This window comes from Bison bison, unplaced genomic scaffold, assembly GCF_000754665.1.
Source record: "Bison bison bison isolate TAMUID 2011002044 unplaced genomic scaffold, Bison_UMD1.0 scf7180017864345, whole genome shotgun sequence".
Taxonomy (NCBI): domain Eukaryota; kingdom Metazoa; phylum Chordata; class Mammalia; order Artiodactyla; family Bovidae; genus Bison; species Bison bison.
Window position 1 is genome coordinate 1,092,146 of NW_011494917.1, and position 22,573 is coordinate 1,114,718.

At 41.0% G+C, this 22,573-nt stretch overlaps 1 protein-coding gene and 1 non-coding gene across 3 annotated transcripts in view; one reads left to right on the forward strand and one right to left on the reverse strand.

Annotated features, from left to right (window-relative positions):
* The first annotated feature begins 1,023 nt into the window (after nt 1–1,023).
* On the forward strand, nt 1,024–1,096 carry TRNAG-CCC. Its single transcript has one exon. It is a non-coding gene; the product is annotated as a tRNA-Gly (tRNA).
* Nucleotides 1,097–15,946: 14,850 nt separating this feature from the next.
* Nucleotides 15,947–22,573, reverse strand: part of EPSTI1 (epithelial stromal interaction 1 (breast)) — a 100,867-nt gene continuing 94,240 nt past the window's right edge. Inside the window, exons 10-12 of one of the 2 annotated variants that reach the window (XM_010854600.1) lie at nt 21,593–21,692; nt 16,782–16,898; nt 15,947–16,496 (exon numbers count right to left, since the gene is read on the reverse strand). In XM_010854600.1, the coding sequence (XP_010852902.1) occupies nt 16,833–16,898; nt 21,593–21,692 (166 nt within the window). In that variant the 3' untranslated portion in view covers nt 15,947–16,496; nt 16,782–16,832. The remainder of the gene's footprint in view (nt 16,497–16,781; nt 16,899–21,592; nt 21,693–22,573) is intronic. The other variant, XM_010854602.1, reaches the window with a different exon arrangement.

Here is a 22,573-nt window from a genome sequence, read left to right on the forward strand (position 1 = left end):
GGAGAAAGGAAGAGAAAAACCTTAAGAAACCAAGATGAAAAAAGAACTCAAACACTGTGTGGTAATGCTGACAACTGCTGAGAGAGAAGCCCAAGGCGGCCTGGGTATGTGTTATCAGCCCTGGATGCTAGAGCAGGAGGCAGGGTCGGGGTGGGGGTTGTGGGTGGAGGCGTATTCTACCTTGCAGGTGGAAAAAGGGGAGAGGGCCTGGGGGCAGTGTGAGGCAGGAGAAGAATCCTGCAGAGGATGAAGTTCCTGAAAGGATTTCCCTGTCTGGATAAAGAAGATTAGAAAAACCTCACCCATCAGCTCAGGGAAGAGGAAAGGAAGGCTTGCAAATTGCTGGGAATCTGAGTGGAAAACAAAGCCTTTCATGAAACTGAAACCCTATAACAGAAACGCCATCAGAAGTTACAATGCCCAGGGAGTGTAATAAACTCAAGTCAAGAGGATATTACAAAAACTTCTCTAGCACTAGTGAATCCCTGAAGTCCAGGCAAAAGTAAATGCAAAATTGAGCACCAGGGAGTGTCTGATTTACATGGAGAAAACAAGAGCTCACAACAAAAAAATTGCAAAGCACATAAGAAATGAAACCATTTGAAGGAGAAGAGCAGCTACAACCATTAACAGATGTAATACCAATATTCTACAGTAGTTGACAAAATCTGAAAGAGATTATGAAATAAGAATGGAAACTAAAATCAAAGGGCTTATGCTAAGGAAAAAGAAGACACAAGTTGAAAACAAAAACAAATCACATACTGCTTTAAACATTAAAAAAGTATTTATTCCAAAACAATTTCAAGAACAAAGCTGGATGCCTCACACTTCCAGACTTCAAAACATGTTACAAACCTACAGTAATTGAAACAGCATGGTCCTGATAGGAAGACAGACATGAACAGATGCAACAGAACAGCTCAGAAACAAACCCATGCATATATGGTCAAATGATCTTTGACAAGGGTGCCAAGACTACACAATGAGGAAAGGATAAGTCAACAAATGTGCCTGGGGACTTCCCTGGTGGTCCAGTGGCTAAGACTCTGCACTCCCAATGCATGAGGCCTAGGTTCAATCCCTGGTCAGGGAACTAGATCCCACATGCTATAACTAAAGATCCCACGTGCCACAACAAAGATCAAAGATCCTATACGCTGCAACTAAAATCCAGCACAACCAAATAAATATTTTTAAAGGACCAAAAACAAACAAACAAACAAAAAAACCCCACACAAATGTGCCTGGAAAACTCAACGTCCATGTGCAGAAGAATAAAACTGGACCCTTATTCTATACCATGCTCAAAAATAAATTCAAAATAGAATAAAGATTTAAATGCATGACCCCAAAGTATAAAACTCTTAGAATAAAATATAGGGAAGGCTTCATAACATTGGTATTGGCAATGATTTCTTGGATATGGTAACAAAGGAAAAACTAGACAAGTGGAACTACATAACTAAAAAGCTTTTGTGCAGCAAAGGACTATCAACAGAGTACACAAAATAATCCACAGAATGAGAGAAAATATTTGTAAACTATATATCTGAGGAGTTAATATCCAAAAATACATAAGAACTCCCACAAGTCAGTAACAAGAAAAAGAAATTTTAATGGGCAAAGGACTTAAATAGACATGTCTCCAAAGAACACATACATGTACCCATAGGTACATAAAAAGATATTCAACATCACTAATCATCAAGGAAATGCAGATTAAAACCACAATGCAATATCACCTGACACCTGCTTGTGTAGCCATCCTCAAAAAACAAAACAACAAAAAAAATCCCAAGCCTTGGTGAGGATGTGGAGAGAAACTGAAATCTTGTGCCCTGTTGGAGGGAATGTAAATTGGCACAGCCACTATGGAAAACAGAATGGAAGTTCCTTAAGAAATTAAAATAGAACAGCACATGATTAAGCAATCCCACTTTAGGATATCTGTCCAAAAAAAAAAAAAAATAGGATCTCAAAGAAGCATCTGCACTCCCAAGTTCACAGCAGTATTATTCACAATAGCCAAGAGGGTAGGAGGAAAAGGGGATGACAGAGGATGAGATGGCTGGATGGCATCACTGACTTGATGGACGTGGGTTTGAGTGAACTCTGGGAGTTGGTGATCGACAGGGAGGCCTGGCGTGCTGCGGTTCATAGGGTTGCAAAGAGTCGGACATGACTGAGCGACTGAACTGAATTGAAATGAATAACAACCTAAGTGTCTATGAACAAATGGAGGAATAAAGAAAATATGGTATATACATACAATGGAGTATTAGACTTTAAAAAGAAAGAAATCCTATCATGTGCTACAACATGGATGAACTTTGAGGACATAATGCTAAAGCCATTGGCACTTTTAATGTTAAAGCCATTTGGGGACATAATGAAAAAGCCAATCGACATGAAGGCAAATACTGCATAATTCCAATCATATGACGTATCTGAAGTAGTCAAACTCATGGAAGCAGAAAGTAGAATGGTTGTTGCCAGTGGTTGCGGGTGGGAAGGGGAGAAATGAGGAGTTATTGTTCAGTGGGTATAGAGTTTCAGTCTATAAGAAAGTTGATGAAAGACGGGAAAGTTCTAGAGATCTACTGTATAACATTGTACATTGTACATAAAACTAAAATACTGTGCTGTACACTTAAAAATTTGCTGAGGACAGATTTCATGTTATGTGTTTTTTAGCACAATAAAATATATGAGGGACACATCTTAATAAACCATTTTATATTCAAGAAATTATTCATTAAATTTTAAAAACTCAATGAATATAGCAGATGAGAACCAGCTCAAGACAAAATTAGTTGACTCCAAATACATTTGAGGAAATTACACAAAATGCAGCATAAATACAAAGGAATATGCAATCTGCAGGAGGGAGTAAGAAATATAAAGACTAGAAGGAAAGTTTCAACATACATCTAGTAGGATAATAATAAGAAAGAATGGTGGAAAAGCAATATTTAGGTCTGAGTCATCACAGGACTCCAATCACCTGGGCATAAAGTTTGGCCCAAGGGTGAACATATGTCCAAACATGCCCAAATAGAAAACCTCTTTACAACAGATATATGATGTTGGGAGAGTTAATAACTTGTCACTGGGTTGCAAGATATAATGTCAGAAGCAGTGTATTGTGCTTTGGGTGGTGGACTTAGACATGGGATGGGGCAGCATGAGCTGGAAAACTTTTACAATTCCTTAACTTTGTTCCATACCTATTTTATTCTTTCTTTACACCAGCTACATTTGGGGGGACCCTAAAAGCAAAGGCACACTTCTGAGCATACACTGTGAACCCCACACTTTCCTAGGCAGTGGGAATGAGCAAGACCCGATCCATGGAGAACCAGAAGGCCAGGGGCTGGAAGGGTCAGAAGGCAGCCTCCTTGCGTCACGTCCAGAGTCCCTCTGCTGTGTCTTCCTCCCTCTAGAGCACTGTGCGCCAGGCAAGATAATGACTGAGAGCTAAATGAAGGTACTTTAACCTCCTCTAGACCCTCGTTTGAGTTCATAATGAAATGAAATGCACCAGCCTCCCTCACTCTCACCACACTCTTCGGGCAGAAACATCTCATTTGAAACAGCTTGGGCTCCCTGGGCTCTTTGCAAGAATTGGTGGGGATGAGTTTTGATGTTTACAACTGTGAAAAATCCTCTGCTCACAGCCTGAGGGAGAGCAAGGCCATTCGTAGAGTGGGGACCAAATCACTGGGCTCCAGGCACACTAGAACCTGAAACCAGATGACTCTAGATGGCAGTGGGGTCTGCTGAGTGATCAGGATGGGGAAGTGGGTATGACTAAACAGGGGCTGCTGAAAATGAAGGAAGATACTGCAAACTAAAGAAGCACTGCGGTACTACATTCTAGCCAAAATGGATTAAATAATCAATGTAAATCCTTTTCCATTTGAGTGAAAATCCCAGTGAAAATCCCAGTAAGTCAGCTCAAAAGATTTCTGGATCAGCAGCTTACCTTCAAGGTGGTTAAAGACAGTCTTAATTTGTATCTGTTGTGTCAGGGTTATCTCTTTCAGCATTGGTTCAGGATTTTTTTTTTTTAACAAAGTATTATTATTATTATTGGGCTTACCTCGTGGCTCAGTTGGTAAAGAATCCGTCTGCAATGCGGGAGACTTGGGTTCGATCCCTGGGTTGGGAAGATCCCCTGGAGAAAGGAAAGGCTCCAGTATTCTGGCCTGGAGAACTCCATGGACTGTATAGGCAATGCAGTCGCCAAAAGATTAGTGGTAGTAGTAGTATCACTATAATTATTATTCGCATTAAAGTCAGCCAGGGCTCAGTAGACTTGCAGTGAGATGCTCTGATGTGTCCCTCAGAATCCCTGGGTGTGCTAAGTTGTTTCAGTCGTGTCTGACTCTGTGCAACCCTATGGACTATGGCCCACCAGGTTCCTCTGTCCATGTGATTCTCCAGGCAAGAATACTGAAGTGAATTGCCATGCCCTCCTTCAGGGGATCTTCCCAACCCAGGGATCAAACCCACGTCTCCTGTGGCTCCTGAATTGCAGGCTGATTCTTTACCACTGAATCACCAGGGAAGCCCTCTCAGAACCCTCTCAGAACTGAAAGAGTTCCCCAATTGCCAAGAGGGCTTCTGGCAGAAAGCCCCGTGAGGTGTCCTTCCCAGGGCACTTATGCCCAGTGACTGATTTATGTGAAAGTATAAATGTCTGGTCCCCTCCACTAATTTCAGAGCTCCTTATGGGGCTGGCCTCTGCTGAAGCTATCTCCCAAGCCAGCTTCTCCTTCTGCCTAATCCTCTGTCTTTTAGCCGGAGCTATGAATCCCGAGAACACTCCCTCACAGACTGCTGCACACCAATCTCCATCTTAGCAGTCCATGGCCTCTGGCAATCACCATCTGGTGCCTTCACATCCTACCATGGACTTGTCCAGTAGTGTATGAGATAAAGATAGTGCGTTCTCACTCCGATGAGATCAAAGGATGCCGAAACAACATATCTCACTTTGCCTGATCTTATTCAGACCCAACACCTTGTGGACAAAGTGATGCCTGGATGCCTCTTCAAAGAAGGGCTTGCTGCCCAGCTGTGGGCACTGCAGTGAGCAAGGTGGCCTCGAGCTGTCAGCTTCTTCGGGGTGTGCCTCAACTGCAGAGAGTGGCCCCAGCAAACGTCATGCCCCTTCTAGGACAGCCCAGACCTGGTGACCAGGTGATCTAGTGACCAGGTGAGTTTTAGTTGCTCAGTTGTGTCTGACTCTTTGTGACCCCATGGACTGTAGCCTGCCAGGCTCCTCCGTCCATGGGATTCTCCAGGCAAGAATACTGGAGTGGGTAGCCATTCCCTTCTCCAAGGGATGTTCCCAACGCATGGATCGAACCCAGGTCTCTTGCTTTGCAGATGGATTCTTTACCACTGGAGCCGCCAGGGAAGCCCGACCAGGTGAGGTGTGCATATAAATATCCAGCCCACTCAGACCCAATGGGTGACATTCTAATGGGCCACATCTGCTCCAGAAACCCCAATCAGGTGATCCAAGGCCTTGTCAAGCCTGCATCCCGGCTGCACAGCTCCCTCTGCCCAGTCCTGCTTTCCCCTCATCCTCTCACAGGTTCTGTTCCCAAATAAACATCTTGAGCCCCAAACTTCCTCTCAGCAGCAGCTTCTGGATAATACAACCTGCGATACAACTTAACATTTCTCTTTCCAGGACAGCTTATGAGGTGTTCACTTAACAACAACAAAAAAAAAGTGTGTTAGGGAACTGGCAGATAGGAACAGCTCCTTCTCATCTGGGAAATGGAGAAATAATTGATGTTGCTGCCTCCCCTGGCCCCGTGGGATACCAGCCAGTTGTGAGGTGACCTTTGTCTGAATTTGAGAGATGCTGGCTGTCAGCAGGTCACCATTTGTGCACTCAGTGGAAAACAAGACCAGGTGTATGTGAAATACTTATGGAAAATAAACACTGAGTGGTCTTCTGTCACAGAGAAAATAGAAAGGACTCTAACTGCTCTATGGTGTTTTTACTAATAACATTAATGATACCCTGAATAAATCTACAACTATTATGTGTTTATTTGGTAATACTTTAAAAATTGGCAACAACTATATTGCTATTAATGGGCTCAAAAAATGAAAAGGACTGCTTAATCAAAAATCAAATACTTCATTCATGAGAAAGTTGATGACAAACTTATAAACTTCAAAATGTTTATCAAAACTGACCACCTACCACGGGGACTATACGATACCATTGATCCCACAAAAATCAGAAGACACAAATATGCTAAGGCACCAATATCAACTCCCAAAGATTTTGCCTGAAGACAATGACCCAACATATACAGTTGGATAATGTATGCAGCAAAACAAGACTTTTAGATGAAATAACTGCTCCTCTACATTAACTCTCTAACATTAACTTTCTTCCATTTTTCTTGTGCACATACATAAAGTGAAGGTGGCTATTAATGCACTGGCTCCAATGCAGAAAAAAGTTTCAAACAATTCAATGATGCCATTTTTACATGAGTATAATCAGATGCTATGGGGCTTCCCAGGTGGCTCAGTGGTAAAGAATGTGCCCGCCAGTGCAGGAGACCAGGGTTCCGTCCCTGGGTAGGGAAAATTCCCTGGAGAAGAAAATGGCAACCCAGTCCAGTATTCTTGTCTGGCGAATCCCATGGACAGAGGAGCCTGATGGGCTACAGTGCATGGGGTGGCAAAAGAGTCAGACACAACTTGGCAACTAAACAACAATCAAACACTATATACTGGAAAATGATTGTTTTTTCAATAATGGTTTAATTTTTCAAATAGAATTCATGGTACCAAAGTAAAACATATGGAATTTCACCCTGTTGAGAGTAAAACATTTGACATTACTAGAGCAAGATGCCATTATAAACTCAGTTAAATGAATCATTGCTACTGTAAATTCAGTGTTTAAAAAGTTCATACTAACATTATCCTCACATGATAATATAAATACAGATTTTGATGGAAAACAATGCCACGGCAAAACCATGTTCTTTCTAAAGAAATTTATGGAGTAGAAATGTGCTTGGAATTAGGTGTGGTACAACATAATTTATCCTGCACTCAACTTGTCAAACGGTAGCAGTAGCTATAGCAATTTATAAATATTATATCATATACATAGTAAGAATAACTGAACCACACTTTTTTGTGAAAAATCTGATTTTGAAAACAAAGCAGTATGTGTTTTTCTCTTTTCTGGTGGCCATAAGTAGGATTTTAGACATATTTAAGCCTTTGAAGAAATATTTTGTAAATCAAGCTAAGTGCCCAACAATGGTGTTAAATTCTTTATAAGTGAGCCTTCTAAATTTGGTCCATATTTTTTCAAAATAATTTTGGAAAATTTATCAACATCATCAATGAATGGAAGATCAAAAAGCTTCAGTTTTTCAGACTTCCAATTATTGATAACAAGGTATAAAGACAGCAAGACACTAAAATTTGTCCCCACAAAAGAACTAAACAAATTAAATGATTTGTTCTGAACAAATCAAATGATGTGCAAGATTTAACTTTGAAATTCTATAACAGCACTTCAGAATATCTCAAATTGTAGACTTTTTAACAAAGCTCCTATTTTTTTCTGTTTCAGACTAGGGTAAAGTTGAGAACTGAAATTTGAAAAATATAAACTTGGCAAAATAAAGAAAACTAATTTGACAAGCATTGCCTTGTAAAAATACTCTCTGAAGAAAGTTACTCTAAATGGAAGCCAAAAGTAGCCTTGAAAATACATTAAGAATTGAGAATATCATCCACTTAGAATTTGTTTTGATCCTATTAAGTATGCTAGAGACAGTATATTCTGCAACATAATATGGTCTATAGAGAAGCTCAATTGAAGGTTCATTTCAAATTTATTAGCCTTAAAATGCAACTTTAAAGAAAATTTCAAGTAATTTTCTTCAAAAATGTAACACAGCAAGACCACATGGGGGAAAAAACATATTCTTCAGAAAAATACAGTAGCATGTTATTTGAGATACATGTGTTTTAAGAAACTGATTAAAGGGGGTGAGTTAAAGGGTTGGGGGGGAAATCTTTCAGTTCTGATGGGGGTTCTGAGAGGGCTTCCCTAGTGGCTCACCGGCAAAGAATCTGCTGCAATGCAGGAGCCTCAGGAGACCTGGGTTTGATCCCTGGGTCAGGAAGATCCCCTGGAGAAGGAAGGAATGGCAACACACTCCAGTATTCTTGCCTCAAAATCCCATGGACAGAGGAGCCTGGTGGGCTACAGTCCACATGGTCGCAAAGAGTCAGACACAACTGAAGCAGCTAACACACAATTACTCTGATTCTTTTTTATGTTTACTTTTCACTTTATATAAAAAGTATTTTTAAAATTAACTTTATTATAGGTGCTGTACAATGTTGTGCTGGTTTCTGCGGTACAGAAGAGTGAATCAGCTATATGTTTACATACATCCCCCCTTTTCCTTTTTGGATTTCCTTCCATTTAGGCCACCATAGCTCATCAGATACAGTTCTTTGTGCTACACAGTAGGTTCTCATTAGTTATCTATTTTACACATTGCATCAATACTGTATATATGTCAATCCCAAATCTCTCAGTTCATCTCAGCCCCCACACCCTTTCCACCTTGGTATCCATACATTTGTTCTCCACATCTGTCTCTCTACTTCTGCTTTGCAAATAAGAGCATCTACACCATTTTTCTAGATTCCATACACATGTGTTAATACACAGTATTTTTCTCTTTCTGACTTCACTCTGAATGACAGACTCTAGGTCCATCCACATCTCTACAGATGACCCAACTTTCTTCCCATTTATGGCTGCGGAATATTCCACTGTATACATGTACCACATCTTTATCTGTTCATCTCTTGATGGACGTGTAGGTGGCTTCCACGTCCTGGCTATTATGAAGAGTGCTGCAATGAGCACTGGGGGGTACATGTGTCTTTTTGAATTATGGGTTTTTTTTCTGGGTATATATACTTCCTAACAGGATTGCTGGATTATAGCAATTTTTAACTTTACCTTGAAGTCCACGGATGGATGGAATCGAAGTGATGTCCCACCAGAACTGGCCTAGGCCACGCCAGAGGACAGAGACAACCCCATGGCTAACCCAGCAGCTCTTTTTCGGCACGGGGCCCCTTGCCTCTCCTCCCCACCTGTCCGTGGTGTGTGGAAGGCAAGGATGCTTGCGTGGAGCCAAATCCTCTCATCTCCCGACCCCGATCCTCCCCCAGGTTCCTCGGGTACAGCGGACAGCCTCGCGAGGCCTACTCGGCTTGCGTCTCGCGAGAAGTCCTCTGCCAAGTGGGCTTTGGGGCCAGGAGGTCGCCTTGGTGCGTGAGCACATCCCGCCTGGCCCTGGGCGGTGACTGGGAGCACTCTGTATCGGTCCTGAGGGGCGTAAGGCCGAGTAGGGGCGTCGGCTCCGGTTCCCAGCAAGGAGCTCCTCAGGCCCCCGTGGCCATGGTGCTTTCGGTGAGCAAGCTTTCCGAGGGGTTGAGACGGTAAGGGAGGCGCGGCTGTCATCCTGCGCCCTGCCCACCCCCGGCCACCGTGGGGCGGGGAACCGCCTCTCCGCGGTGGTCCTCACTGACGCTACAGAGGGAGGGCAGCCTAAGTATCAGAGCTCCACCTGCCTAGGTGAGGTAGCTGAGGAAACTCACGTGCACGTTTTCTCCAGAGCCCGGCACTGTCACCCTTCAGAACCAGCGACTTCCGCGCACTTGCAAGCCGCTGCCGGGCTCCAGAAATCCTAGAAAGACGCAGTCGCTTCCCCCCAAGATCCCCGCCGCTCCCATGCTACCGTGGAAGTGAGGTGCAGGAGACAGGAGGACCAGGCAGTTCTCTGTGACAGTGGTCGCTTTAAAACACACCGAGGGGCCAGGTCAAGTGGATGGCAATAACTTGAAAGTGGGCAATTGCTCCAGACATGGTGGAAGTCGAATTGGTTGTTTTGGCAATGAGATATGCCTGGATGGGGTGGGGCGGGAAGACCGGTGAGTCCTGTAAGAGTCCATGGTGTCTGTAAGTCTGTAGAATGGTGATAAAGTAAGGGAGGAAGAAGACCGAAAGACTGAACCTTAAAGCCTTTTTCTAGTTAATTCTAATTTAGCATTTGCCATTCCCTCACCTTATCCCCTTGTTTACCTTTGAAGAGCATTTAGCCCTCCCAGGTTGTACAGAATGTGAGGTAGATATGGAGCTAAGAGAGTTGTCCAACATTAGCAGCTGACTCAGAGAAAGCGATGGCACCCGACTCCAGCATTCTTGCCTGGCAAATCCCAGGGACGGGGGAGCCTGGTGGGCTGCCATCTATGGGGTCGCACAGAGTCGGACACGACAAAAGCGACTTAGCAGCAGCAGCAGCAGCTAGACTGTCCAGTCTCCTGGCAGCCCAGAAGTCCTCCTTTCTTTTTCCAAATGCTTCAGCTCATGGCTAATGATCTGTATGTAGGCATTAAAAGACTGGCAGCACCAGCAACCTTCCTGAATTACACATAGACAAAGCCAGCACTGGTTTGTGCCAGCAGCTGCCAGTGGCAGGGGCTGAACTGACTAGCTTAGTCTGATAGCCTGGTCCCAAGAATCTTTCCAAACCTTGACTGCCACACCTGGGGTTGGTCACTTAGCTATGCTGCTGCTGCTGCTAAGTCACTTCCGTCGTGTCCAACTCTGTGTGACCCCATGGACTGCAGCCCACCAGGCTCCCCCGTCCCTGGGATTCTCCAGGCAAGAACAATGGAGTGGGCTGCCATTTCCTTCTCCAGTGCATGAAAGTGAAAAGTGAAAGTGAAGTCACTCAGTCGTGTCCAACTCTTAGCGACCCCATGGACTGCAGCCCACCAGGCTCCTCTGTCCATGGGATTTTCCAGGCAAGAGTACTGGAGTGGGGTGCCATTGCCTTCTCCAGTTAGCTCTGAGACATCCCAAAACATCAAAAGAAACTCTTTGAGAAGTTTTCTTCTAAAAAAAAAAAAAAGTTTTCTTCTCTCTTCATTCTCATCTTCCCACTTCCTTTCACACTGAGCAACAATTGTATGAACCCCCAAGGTAGCTCCCCTACTCTCTCTCTCTGCACCTAATCCTCTACCAACCACCATGATACTTATTTCTCTTAATCTCTGAAAATCCTACTCCTCCATCAAATCCATTCATTTACCAAATATTCTCCCTGTTATGTGCTAGGCACCTTTCAAGGCACTGGGAATATAGCACTAAACAAGACAAAGTCCCTGAGCTCACCAAGTTTAAATCTACAGTCTTTAAAACTCTTTATTGACTACATCAGGGCTCCCCATCTTCTGAAATACCACACATTTTGTCTCTGTGGTTACATCACTATCAACACATTCACCCAGGCTAGAAATATGTTCTTAGTGGGAGGTGAGCTCCATGTCCTCTTACTCTGCCATCTTCATCTCTCTCTCCTTAACTAGAGACCCAGGCTACAAATAGCAAACTCATCTCTCACTTGTCATTCTCCTTCTACATTTGAGTCACTCACAAAGTGCTGTTTTTTTTAAAAAAAAATACAGATGCCTATCCTGTTCTCCCTATCTCTAGTCAGTGCTCTGGCTTAGGATTTTAATTATGGATCATTTGGACTGTAACTGATTGCTCTGCCTCTGGTCTTGCCTCCCTCAAATCTATCTTCCATGAGATCTCTCATGATTTATTTAAAACAAAGTTGAATCAGGTCCATTCCCTGCTCATAACCCTTCAAAAGCCCAAACTACTTGATATGGTACACAAAGCCCTCTGATATCCATCATGTCTTACACTTCTTGCCTCATTGCTTTACATAGTTGCTAACTCGTTTTTTAAGTTCTGTGTGTGTGTGTGTGTGTATCTTTGTACATTTTGTAGTTTCCATACCCAGCACAGTGCTTGGCATATAGTAGTCCCTTAATCAATTTTGAATTGGACAGGGCTCCTGCTATCATTTTGCATTTATATGTATGTCTTAAGTTTTTATGGGTCTTGCTTCTTCAACCTTACAGTGCATTTGGAGGGGTAGCCATTAGAATTATTTACAACGTTCCTGTTCTTTTCCTCCTTCTGGAATATTGCAGAATTATATTTCCCACTCCCTTAAAAGTTGGGCATAGTCATGTGATTTGTTCTCACCAATAACATATGAGCAATAATAGCATGCACCATTTTCTGAGAAAGCCTTTAATTACCCATGCAAGACACTGCTACTGTCTCTTCCCCTTACATGAGGAAATGCAAGCTTCATCAGCTTGGTTCCCTGAGGGACAAAGGTGAGCAGAGCCTCCTGCTGACCTATGCTTGAAATATAACGTAGTCAAGAAACAGATATTACCAGTCCACTAAGATGTGGGGCTTTACTATGGTCACATAACCTTGTCTATCCTCACCACTTCATTCCCTCAGGACAGGAACAGTACCATTTATCTTTGGGTCTTCATGGTGCTATATTCAAATCAGACTAGAATATAAATATTGTATTTAAACTCTGATTTCTGATTTTTTCCTAATTCACAGTGTCCCATGTCAAAGATTCCTCTCTCATCTGTTTCTACTGTCTCATGACTAAAGCACACTTTCTGCTCCATTTTAGCACCATTCTGGCTTCTAAAATGCAAAAATTAAAAATTCTAATCAGTTCATAATTCAGTGTTGGTCATCATGTAACATTTTGTAGAGAATAAGATGGCTGCCCTCTGATGACTGACTGAACAGTTTCTCCAGCTCAGCTGTAGCAGTGCTCTTCGGGGAAGTAAAGGAGGCTGGAGCACAGGCATGCAGCTCTGAGGGATTATAGTAATCAGCTTACAAGGGGATGTGAGTGTTACAGCATAGGTCGCCCTGTATCCTCTGCCCAAGCAGATGGCACAATGACATGGTAATACATGTAATAAAATTTTTCCTCCATTTGCCTTTATATGCCTTTAAAAACCCTCAGCTTTGAGTATATGCTTCTGTGAGAAAAAAAAATCCTCTTTCTATGATCCTTTTTAAATGCCACCGTTAAACAATGGACTCTCCAAAAAGAAGAGAGTTCCGACACAGTCTCTACCTGAAAGAAATGCCGAACGTTTACTTATTCTCTCTGTAATCCTTATAGTAACTTAAAAGGCATATTTTTTCTTGCTCATGTAAGTATATTATACATCACTCCAGTCATTTCCTGGACATTTATGGAGCTGCCTACTATATGCATTAGTTCATAGGGTTAAAAGCAAAAGGCCCACAGCCTTCTTACTATTTTCTTCTATCTATCAACAGTTCTAACACAGTATCTATTACCTCCTCCAGCATCCAAAGCTCCAAAATGCCCTTTCATAGGAAAAGGTCTAGCTCATCACAGCCCATCTGTTGAATATTCTGGAAGTTAAAATTAAGCCTGTAGGCACTGTCTCTATGATTTATGTTTCCTAAAGTCAATTACAAACTTTCAGCCAGAGTTATCAAAACTTTGAATTTTAACTTGAAGTTTTCATTTTTACAAATGCCAAGTGCTTTATTTTAGAGGGAAGTATTTCTATGTTTGCTAAAACTATTAATATAATGTAATTTCCTATAGATACTTCCTGAAAGACAAATATTCAGGTTTAAAAAGCAGCTTAGAGAATTTTATCATGTTTAACAAAATCAATCTGTGGAAGGAATCTAATTTTTTTTCAAGCTAACAAAGTGTTTAGGGACCACAAGACATATATCTTTAGTGTTAAAAATACATAAAACAAATCTGTGAGCTCACGTCTGTGCTATGAATGGAGTTTGACCTTCTGCCCCATGTCAGTCATAACCATACCCACGAGAAGTCCTGCATTTTCTTATGATGGGTCTTTGAGTGGGTTTCTGCCTTTAAAATCTATCAACATAACACCAAGAAAAACCACAAAGGAAAAAGATTAATAGGTTCCCATACACAAATGTTTAAATTCCAATACCAAATAATACTAAAAGATTTATAAAAATTTAAGTATTTCCAACATAATATCTCAGCACAGAGAGATCTTTTATAAATCAACTACACACACACACACACAAAAGAAGATAAAAAAATGACCAGTAGACCTAAGGAAAGAAAAGAGGGATTAAGCTCTCCAAATGAAATTTTTACTCAGCTTGTAAGCAAAGATTTTTTAAAACTAGTAATAGGATTAAGGAGAGTATAGAGCATACTTTTGGTGCCAATAAATATTGAAGTCAACTTTTGGGAAAGTAATTAAACTACATATATTAAAATACAAGTAAATGTGGATTCCCTTAAATCACCAGTTCTAATTAAAAGCGTTTGTCCTCATCCAGTCATTAGACAAGTATCTGTAAGGATTTTTATTGCAGGGAGTTTGATATACATGTTGATAATATCTTGATGGATGCATACCAAAATACTAAGCTGTGAAGATCAGCAAATTAAACTTGAAAAAGTCACTAATTTTTTCTTTTTATAATTTACTCATCTGTATGTCTAATGTTTCTATAACACATACCTATTACTTTTGTAACAGTTTGTCTCATTTTTATTCTCTTTTATAGAAAATGTACTTTAAAAGCATAGAAAGGGTAATTGGAACTTTGGAATTCCTATCCAGGGTTACTCATAAGTCAAATTGTATTCCAATCAAGAGCAGATTAAATGTGAAAAACAAAATAGTAGGCTCCCTTACACAGCAACTCTTGCTTCTTTTCTGGTTACTTCTGCCTGCATAGAGAATTGTTTCAGGAAGATGTGTATTATCCCATATGTAGTCTAGACAATTTTGGCCATAAAGTCACAATCTTCCATACTTGCCCAACAACTTTTTAACAAGACCAGATACCTGAACAAAATCTTTGGGAATGCAGGATATGGCAGGCAATAGAAGAGAAATTGACACCAATTTTCCCGAGAGTCCCCAAAGTGTGAAAGCCTCTCTTTCTCCTATATTGAGTCCTGGTTACACATGGGGAAACAGAAGCAAATGAGAATGCCAAGCTTAGACAGAAAAACCAGAGCATGACCGTGGACTGTGAGGTAGCCAGGCTGGCAGGTGTAGGCCTGAAACGGCTGCAGTAAAATGCCTCCAACATTCACACATTTACAATCAGTTTGGCGGTGTTTCCAGGCCAGGCTGAGGGATTTCATTGTCCCCATATTAGGCAATGACAAAAATTTCAAATGGACTGAACATTTATATTACTGTCAACAGCACTAACGTAGATTTGGCTGGCAGAGGAGAGGGAAACCAGGAGTGTCTGCATTACTCACTCCAGAGAAACACTGAGTACCGTCTGCTCCCAACCACCGTCACACCACCCAGTGCAGCGCTTTCTGGACCACACCCTCACCCCACTTCTGTGAGCCCTCCCCCACCAGTCTTGGTCCAAGAACCTGAAATCCCAGTGTTTCTCCAAATACACGTTTGGAAAGTCACTTTCAATGCAGCAGATGGTAACACAGGAGAGCTCTTAATGTCGCACAGTATTGTCTGCTCTTATCCAGTTCCAAAAATTATCTACTCTTCCAACCTTCATTCTAAGACTAAATGCAATGCTGCAATGCTTCTCTTATGTAACGTGGGAGGAGAGGGGGTGGCCAGACCATACAGTGTGGAAAACCAGTAATTCCCACACCAAGGTCTACAAACTGGTTCAAGGTCATAAAAGAGCAGGAAAGCCTACTGAACTAGTAATAGGAACTAGGTTGCATGAGCAAAGACAAGTTTCTAAAACACCCACAAACCACATGTGGTATCGACATTTGTGTCCAGCTGATTTTTATGACCTTTCAGGAAATGAACTGTCCCACTCTCAAAAACTAGAGGAACAGTATTAATAAGTCAAAACCAAAGCCAAATCCAGTAGTGATTATAGTACTACATTTGATCTCTATGGACTGTAAAGAAGATATAAAAACAAGAGAGAAAAACTCAAGAGCTTTTCATTAAAAACAAACACAAACCATTTATACAAAAGCAGTTCAAATTTTATTTATAAATTTGTTTAAAAGCATATAAAGGATTTTTCTTTTGGTCACATTTGTAGCCTGAATTAAGAAAATAGGGATACAAATCTAAAGGTGCCAGAGCTTCCCCAAACCTGATCTGAGAAGCAGAAAAAAATTAGCTGCTAGTTTATAGAGACAGACAGGCAGGCAGCAGCCACAGCTCTCACTAACCTGAAAGCATCAAATGACTCCCTGCTATTCTAGCTTACTAACATGGCTGTAATTATCCTTCCAATAAGAGGCAAAACCAATTAGAAAAATAATGCAGCATTTCACTAGCAGTAGAGATTAAATATGAGTTCAGTAATCTGCGCCTACAAATATGCATAAATAATGACAGGGAGAAGAAACCAGTTATCCTCAGCCGCTCAGTTGAGTGGGTGGGTAGTTGGAGTCAAGGTAAAAAACAGTGAGGCTGAACAAAGCTGCAAGAAAGAAAAACATCTCGTGTGGTTTTTCAAGGTCAGTTGACAAAGGCCAGGCATAAGCAAATATTTCTCATGTATCCTGGAAGAAAAAGAAAACGAAAATTAGCACCAGCAACAAAACAGAATTCAAAGCCTTTGTAAATCCAAAATGAAGTTCCTCCAAAAAACACTCTGACTACATGACTGTTTTTTTAATGATTTCAAGTCCCAGTGAAATGATTTAATTTTCAAGTTCCATTTCGACTCACAAGATGGTCTCTGTCAACAGTGCGTTGGCTTATTGAGTGACAGCTCATCAGCTGTGTTCTGAGAGACAGGCTAACACGGGTGACAACTAACAGTGTTCACAAATATTGTCACCCACCTCCACAGTTAGAGCAAGGACAGGGCAAATACAGTACGGAGCAGAGCTACTTCAACGGAAATGTGTGGAGTGGAAGAGCACTCTATTATACAGCAGGAAGGTGACGTCTAAGGGGACCTGGAGGGAAGGAGACAGACTTAAATGAGTTCCCTCCTCCCGCCATGTGCAAACAGTCATGTCATCTCGATCAAGCCTCCCAGACTACCAGCCCAAGGTCCACCGAGGTTTCAGACTACTGCTGCTGGAACATTCTGGGAAACTAAAATCTCAGGTTGCCTCATGGGTCATGGCAAATGCTTAACTGCCCTTGAAGACACAGGATTCAGAGTTTCCACAGCATCTCAAAGGGTCTCACCTACTGGTATCAGAGAAATGATCATCTGAACTGATTCTTTAAATATCCTACCTTAGATACATCTTATGTGTGATTCAAAGAAAAGCTTTGGATGTGTTTTCATTATAGATTTTTGATCCCTTGTATTAGATAAATTTATTTTCTATACCTAGTTTGCTAAAGATTTTTTACCAAAAATGAATACTGAAATTTATCAAATGCTTTCTCTGTGTCTGTTGAGATGTTTCTCCTATAATCTATAGGTGTTTCTCCTATAATTTATGTGGTATATTATCTTGGCTATTTTTTGGTTCTATTTATTTGTGATGAGCCAAACTTAAATTTCTGAGATAAGTATATACTATGCTTTTTTAAAAAAATTCATTGTTAAATCTGTCAAAATTTTGTTGTGATTTTTTTAATCTATGTTTATGAGTGAGACTGGCCTATGATTTTTTTTTCTATATAGTCTTTGTTTTGATTCTAAGTTACATTCACCTGCTTAATCCTTTGGAAGAATACTCCCTTCTTTTCATTTATCAGGAAAACATTCTGGACACTTGGAATAATCTGTTTCTTGAACATTTAGTAAAACTTTTCTGTAATATGTGTAGGCCTGTTTTTTATTTTATGGGAAAACAGTACCTAGATACAATTTAAATCATTTTGAATCCTACCTACAAAGTGTGAAACTGTCTCCCCTGTCTTGCAAATAGAGAATGTTGTCAATCTCTTGTATTTTGCCAAATAATAGATAAGAAGTGGTATTTTGGTTTAGTTCTTAATTTGTATTCCTTTTGTTATAAATTCATTGGATACTTTAATTTCAAAGATTATAATTTTTTCTTCCTAGAAGTTCTACTTTGCTCTCTTTGAATCTTCCTTGTTGTCTTTGTCTCTTGTTTTTGTGTATCATTTCAAAGTCAATATTTATTCCAAATGTTTTATACATAGATATCTTAAATTCAATATCTAATCATTTAAGTGTCTCAAATCATTTGGTTCTAAATTTCGTTTTGGTAACCCTCAGCCACAGCTATCTGTTTCCTATCCTTGTGGTAAGTTCCAGTCACTGTGTTATACTTAGGATATACCACTGAACAAAACAGTCAAAGAGCCCTGCTCTGATGGAATATGGAACATAAATTACCACAAGGATAGAATAATACTAATTAATCAACAAAACATCTAAGAAAATGATGTTAGAAAATTAGGCCAGAAGTTGCAGAGTGCTATAGAAAAAAGAAATGGAGCCTGGAAAGAGAATTGCAGGAGTCTGGTGGCAGCATCAAATGGATGGCCAAGGAATCCTTGGAACTTAAGAACATACCTGAAAGAGAACAAATCATTTGGATGTTTTGGAGAAGAGTATAGAGGGAGCAGCCAGTTCTTAAGTATTCAGAGAACAGCCAAAGAAAGTTGGCGTGGCTGGGAGGAATGAGGAAGAATGGCAGTCGGAGGAGAGTGCCCGAGGAGTAGTGTGGGCTCTAGGTCTTGAAGCACCTGTAAGGATGAGTAATAGACATCCTGTGGCTTTTACTCTGGAGTCATCAGAGCCACTGGAGGGCTTTGAGCCAAGGAGTGACAGCAGATGACTTATTTTTCAGTCTCATGTTGAGAATAGACTCTAGGTGGAAGCGTGAAAGCAAGGACACCATCTAGGAGATGGTTTCAAGAATTGAGATGAGCAATGATGGTGGTTGGGATCATGATAATAGTGGCGAAGGCGGATGAAGCTGCAAGACTGGATACATTTTGAAGGAAGAGTCAAGGAGACTTGCTGATGCATCAGCTGTAGAGGTGTAAGAGTCAGTCATGCAAACATGAAAAAGTGCAGACAGAGAAGTGGGGTCAAGGGCATCAGAGGTGAAGTTTTAGACATGTTAAGGTTGAAATGTCTATCAGATACACAAGTAGTGATGTTGGGTATAAAAATGGATCTGCAAGTCTAGAGGAAGAGATGGAGGCTGGAAGTTGAAATTTGGGAGTAAAAAGCATATTGGTATTTAATTTCATGAGAATGAATGAGGCCATGAAGGTCTTAAGTGAACGTAAAGAAGGTAGTCCAAGATGTATCCCTGAGGCACTCTAATGTGGAGAGGACAGAGAGGATTCAGCAAAGGAGCTTGGAAAGCAGTGGTCACTGAAATAAAACCCAGGAGAGTACAGAAGCCAAGTAAACCAAGAGTTTCAAAGAGGAGGCAGTGATTTACCATGACAAATGAGGCTAATCAGTCAAAAGATGAAGACTGAGAAATAACCACTCGATTTTGCAATGTAGATAATGTTAGTGACCACAAGAAGAACTTTGTGGTTAGACAGAGATGGTCTAAATTCTGATTAGAGGGGGTTTAAGAGAAAAGGGAATAAAGAAATTGGAAACAGGACAAATCCCTCAAAGTTTTTCTCTAAAGGGGAACAAAGAAATAGGACAGTAGCAAGAGGAAAATGGGCATCAATATAATTTAATATTTACATTTTCTGCTGATGAGAATTTTCATGTGACCGTTCGGGAGAGAGGGAGGAGCATTGTTAGAATAAAGCCCCCCAGTGGATGGAGAAGACAGAATCTGTGCCATAACAAAAAGCAGACACAGAGGAAGGGATGTCTGCAGTGAAGTGAGGTGGAGATGAGAACCTGGGCAAGTTTTCGCCTCTGTGTCACTGCTTCTTTCACGCAAGTGAAAAGCCAGTGACCACGCTGGACTTGGGTATGCCCATCTTAGTAAGGAATCTTCAGTCATCCTCACTCACATCATATCCTGAGAAAGTGATGTTTCTCTCTTTCTATCTGTGAGGAACCCAAGTGGAGATTCACAACTCACTTACCTAAGACCTATCAACAGTCAGGGGAAGCCAGACTCCCACATCCCTATTCCCCTCATGGCAGCCCATGGAGTATTCATTTACTCTCTCCTGTCATCTACTCTTCAGCCCCAGGTGTTTTTCTGTGTGTGTGTGCTTAGTCTCTCAGTCGTGTCCAGTCTTTGCTACCCCATGGACTGTAGCCCGCCAGGCTCCCCTGTCCACGGGATTCTCCACGGGATTCGCCTCCAGAATTCTGGAGTGGGTTGCCATGCCCTCCTCCAGGGGATCTTCCCAACCCAGGAATTAAACCCAGGTCTCCTGCACAGTAGGCGGATTCTTTACCATCTGAGCCACCAGGGAAGCCCTTTCTATGTATATGCACCTTCAAAATTGGGGTTATTAAGTACAGGAGAAAATATACAGCAAGGTTCCAAGTCCTGTCCAAAATCTGAGTTTCAATCACATTCACTACTTATAAATTCTATAAACTTGGATAGTGTCTTAAATTCACAATACCCTATTTTCCACATGACTCCTACTCACATATTCTTTTAACTCAATAATTTGTCAATTTCACACACAATACAAAGATACTGTTTTGATTCCTTTCTATCTTTGTACATTGTCTCTACTCTGAATGCCTTAGTGATACACAGGAGCATACATTATAAATAGACACACCCACTATGCATTCTCTACAATTTGCCTACATTTAATTATCTTCAATATATATACGTTTGTGAGATCTATCCATAAATTTTAACCACTAGATGCATTCCAAGGAATCATGCATATCAAATCTCTAACAGATTATTTTCTCAAAAATGATTTTTTGTCCACCAAGTATTTATTAAGGGGTGATCTCCTCTAGAGTTACCAGGTCAGCAAGTACTTGATTATTTTCTCATATTTTACCAGTTTAAAGATTTCTGTCTGTTCCTTTTTTTTTTAAATAAGTACAAATATACTTAGGCTTCAATTAAATTGTAAAACCCACTGTGCTTAGTTTTAATTCTGTACACATTGCAAACCCCACAATCCCATACATTCCAAAGCTTTGGTGCTGTTTAAATAATCTACTGTGTACACAAAACACATTACACACATATTACAACACAGTCGCAGGGCTTTCTTCCCCCAAATCTGTAAGAACATTTCATTTTCAAAAAGTGCCTTTTGCCATAGGGTTTTTTTAAAAATCATTTTGTAGTGAAAAATTAAATACTGATTTCTTTGATGTGCTAGTTTCACTGAAAGAATATGTTACAAGAGAATGCTTACTATTTTTAGAACCATATTTCACTGAAAATCTTCCTGGAAAAAAAAAATGATCCTTGGTTTTTATTGTATGCCTGGGCAAAGGGGGATTTTTTTTTTTTTTTAAAGACTTGCAGTCCAGGCAATCACACAGCAAACAAAGGGCAGGTGTCATTTTTTATTGTGATTGGCATTGGGCTAGAGCTGAAATCAGGACTTTCTCCATCTCTCAGAAGCTATTGTGGAATTTACAGTAATCACCCCAGCTGCCTGCCCACCACACAGCTGAATGGCACACCAAAAAAATATTTATCTAGAGAGAAGGCCACAACATACTTTTTAAATTCTCATTGTTTTTATTCTTCAACTTGGAAATATTTATTTTTTGAGAAAAAAAAATAATAAAACTCACCCAGCTGTTACCACTATTCATATTCCAATAACCACCAAAGTGCTGGAGGCCACCTGGTTGACTTTTGCCTTGGAGTCGGTCCAGAAAAGCATTATTTACCCTTTAAAACAATGAAAAATGTGGGTAAGTGGAAAGCTTGCTGCAGGGCTGAGAGATTTCTGAGAACCTAATGTGCTGTCTGAATGGACTGTGGGGAGCTCTGCCCCCATCCAGCTCAGAAGAAATCTACAGAGACTTCTTTTCACATTAACCATATGACATGCTGGGAACAGTCCTCTGGTGGAGGTGGTGGTAGTCTTGACTCAGTCCAAAACGGGCATAAATTCTTTACTCCAGAGATTCGCTCACCCACCTCTATTAGTTCTACAAACGTCTTGGTCACCCAAACACCCATACCCCTCAGGGCCATGCCAGGCGTGCACCCCAGAGGAGGAAGGAAGATGGAAGCTTCACCAAGAGCTAAAACATGAAGAGAAACCAAACACACTTCTGTGGTGCCGTTAATAGTATTACAAGATAAATGTCTCTCCCATACACTCTGTACCCCATCGCCAGTCTTTCTAAGGTAAATCCCACTAGTGAAAAGCAGAAGGAAAACAGGAAGAGAGTGTGAGAAAAGGGAAGAAAGACAGGCACCTGAAGAAGGAAGCCCAAGCTTTCAAAAGAAGGGATACATCTTTCCCTAATGTTTGATCATACTGGCAGCAACCAATTGCAGAAATAAAGTCAAACATATAAATGATGAGTGATAGTTGCTCAGTCACATCTGACTCTTTGCAACCCTATGGACTGTAGCCTGCCAGGCTCCTCCGTTCATGGAATTCTTCAGGCAAGATTACTGGAGCGGATTAGAAAGGCAAGAAGTGATCATCCTAACAGTTAAGATAGGGTTACCTGTAGGATAATGGTTATATTATGTTACTGGAGCTGGCTACCTGGGTGTCCCATTTTATAATTAACCATCCTAAATATCCTTTTCAT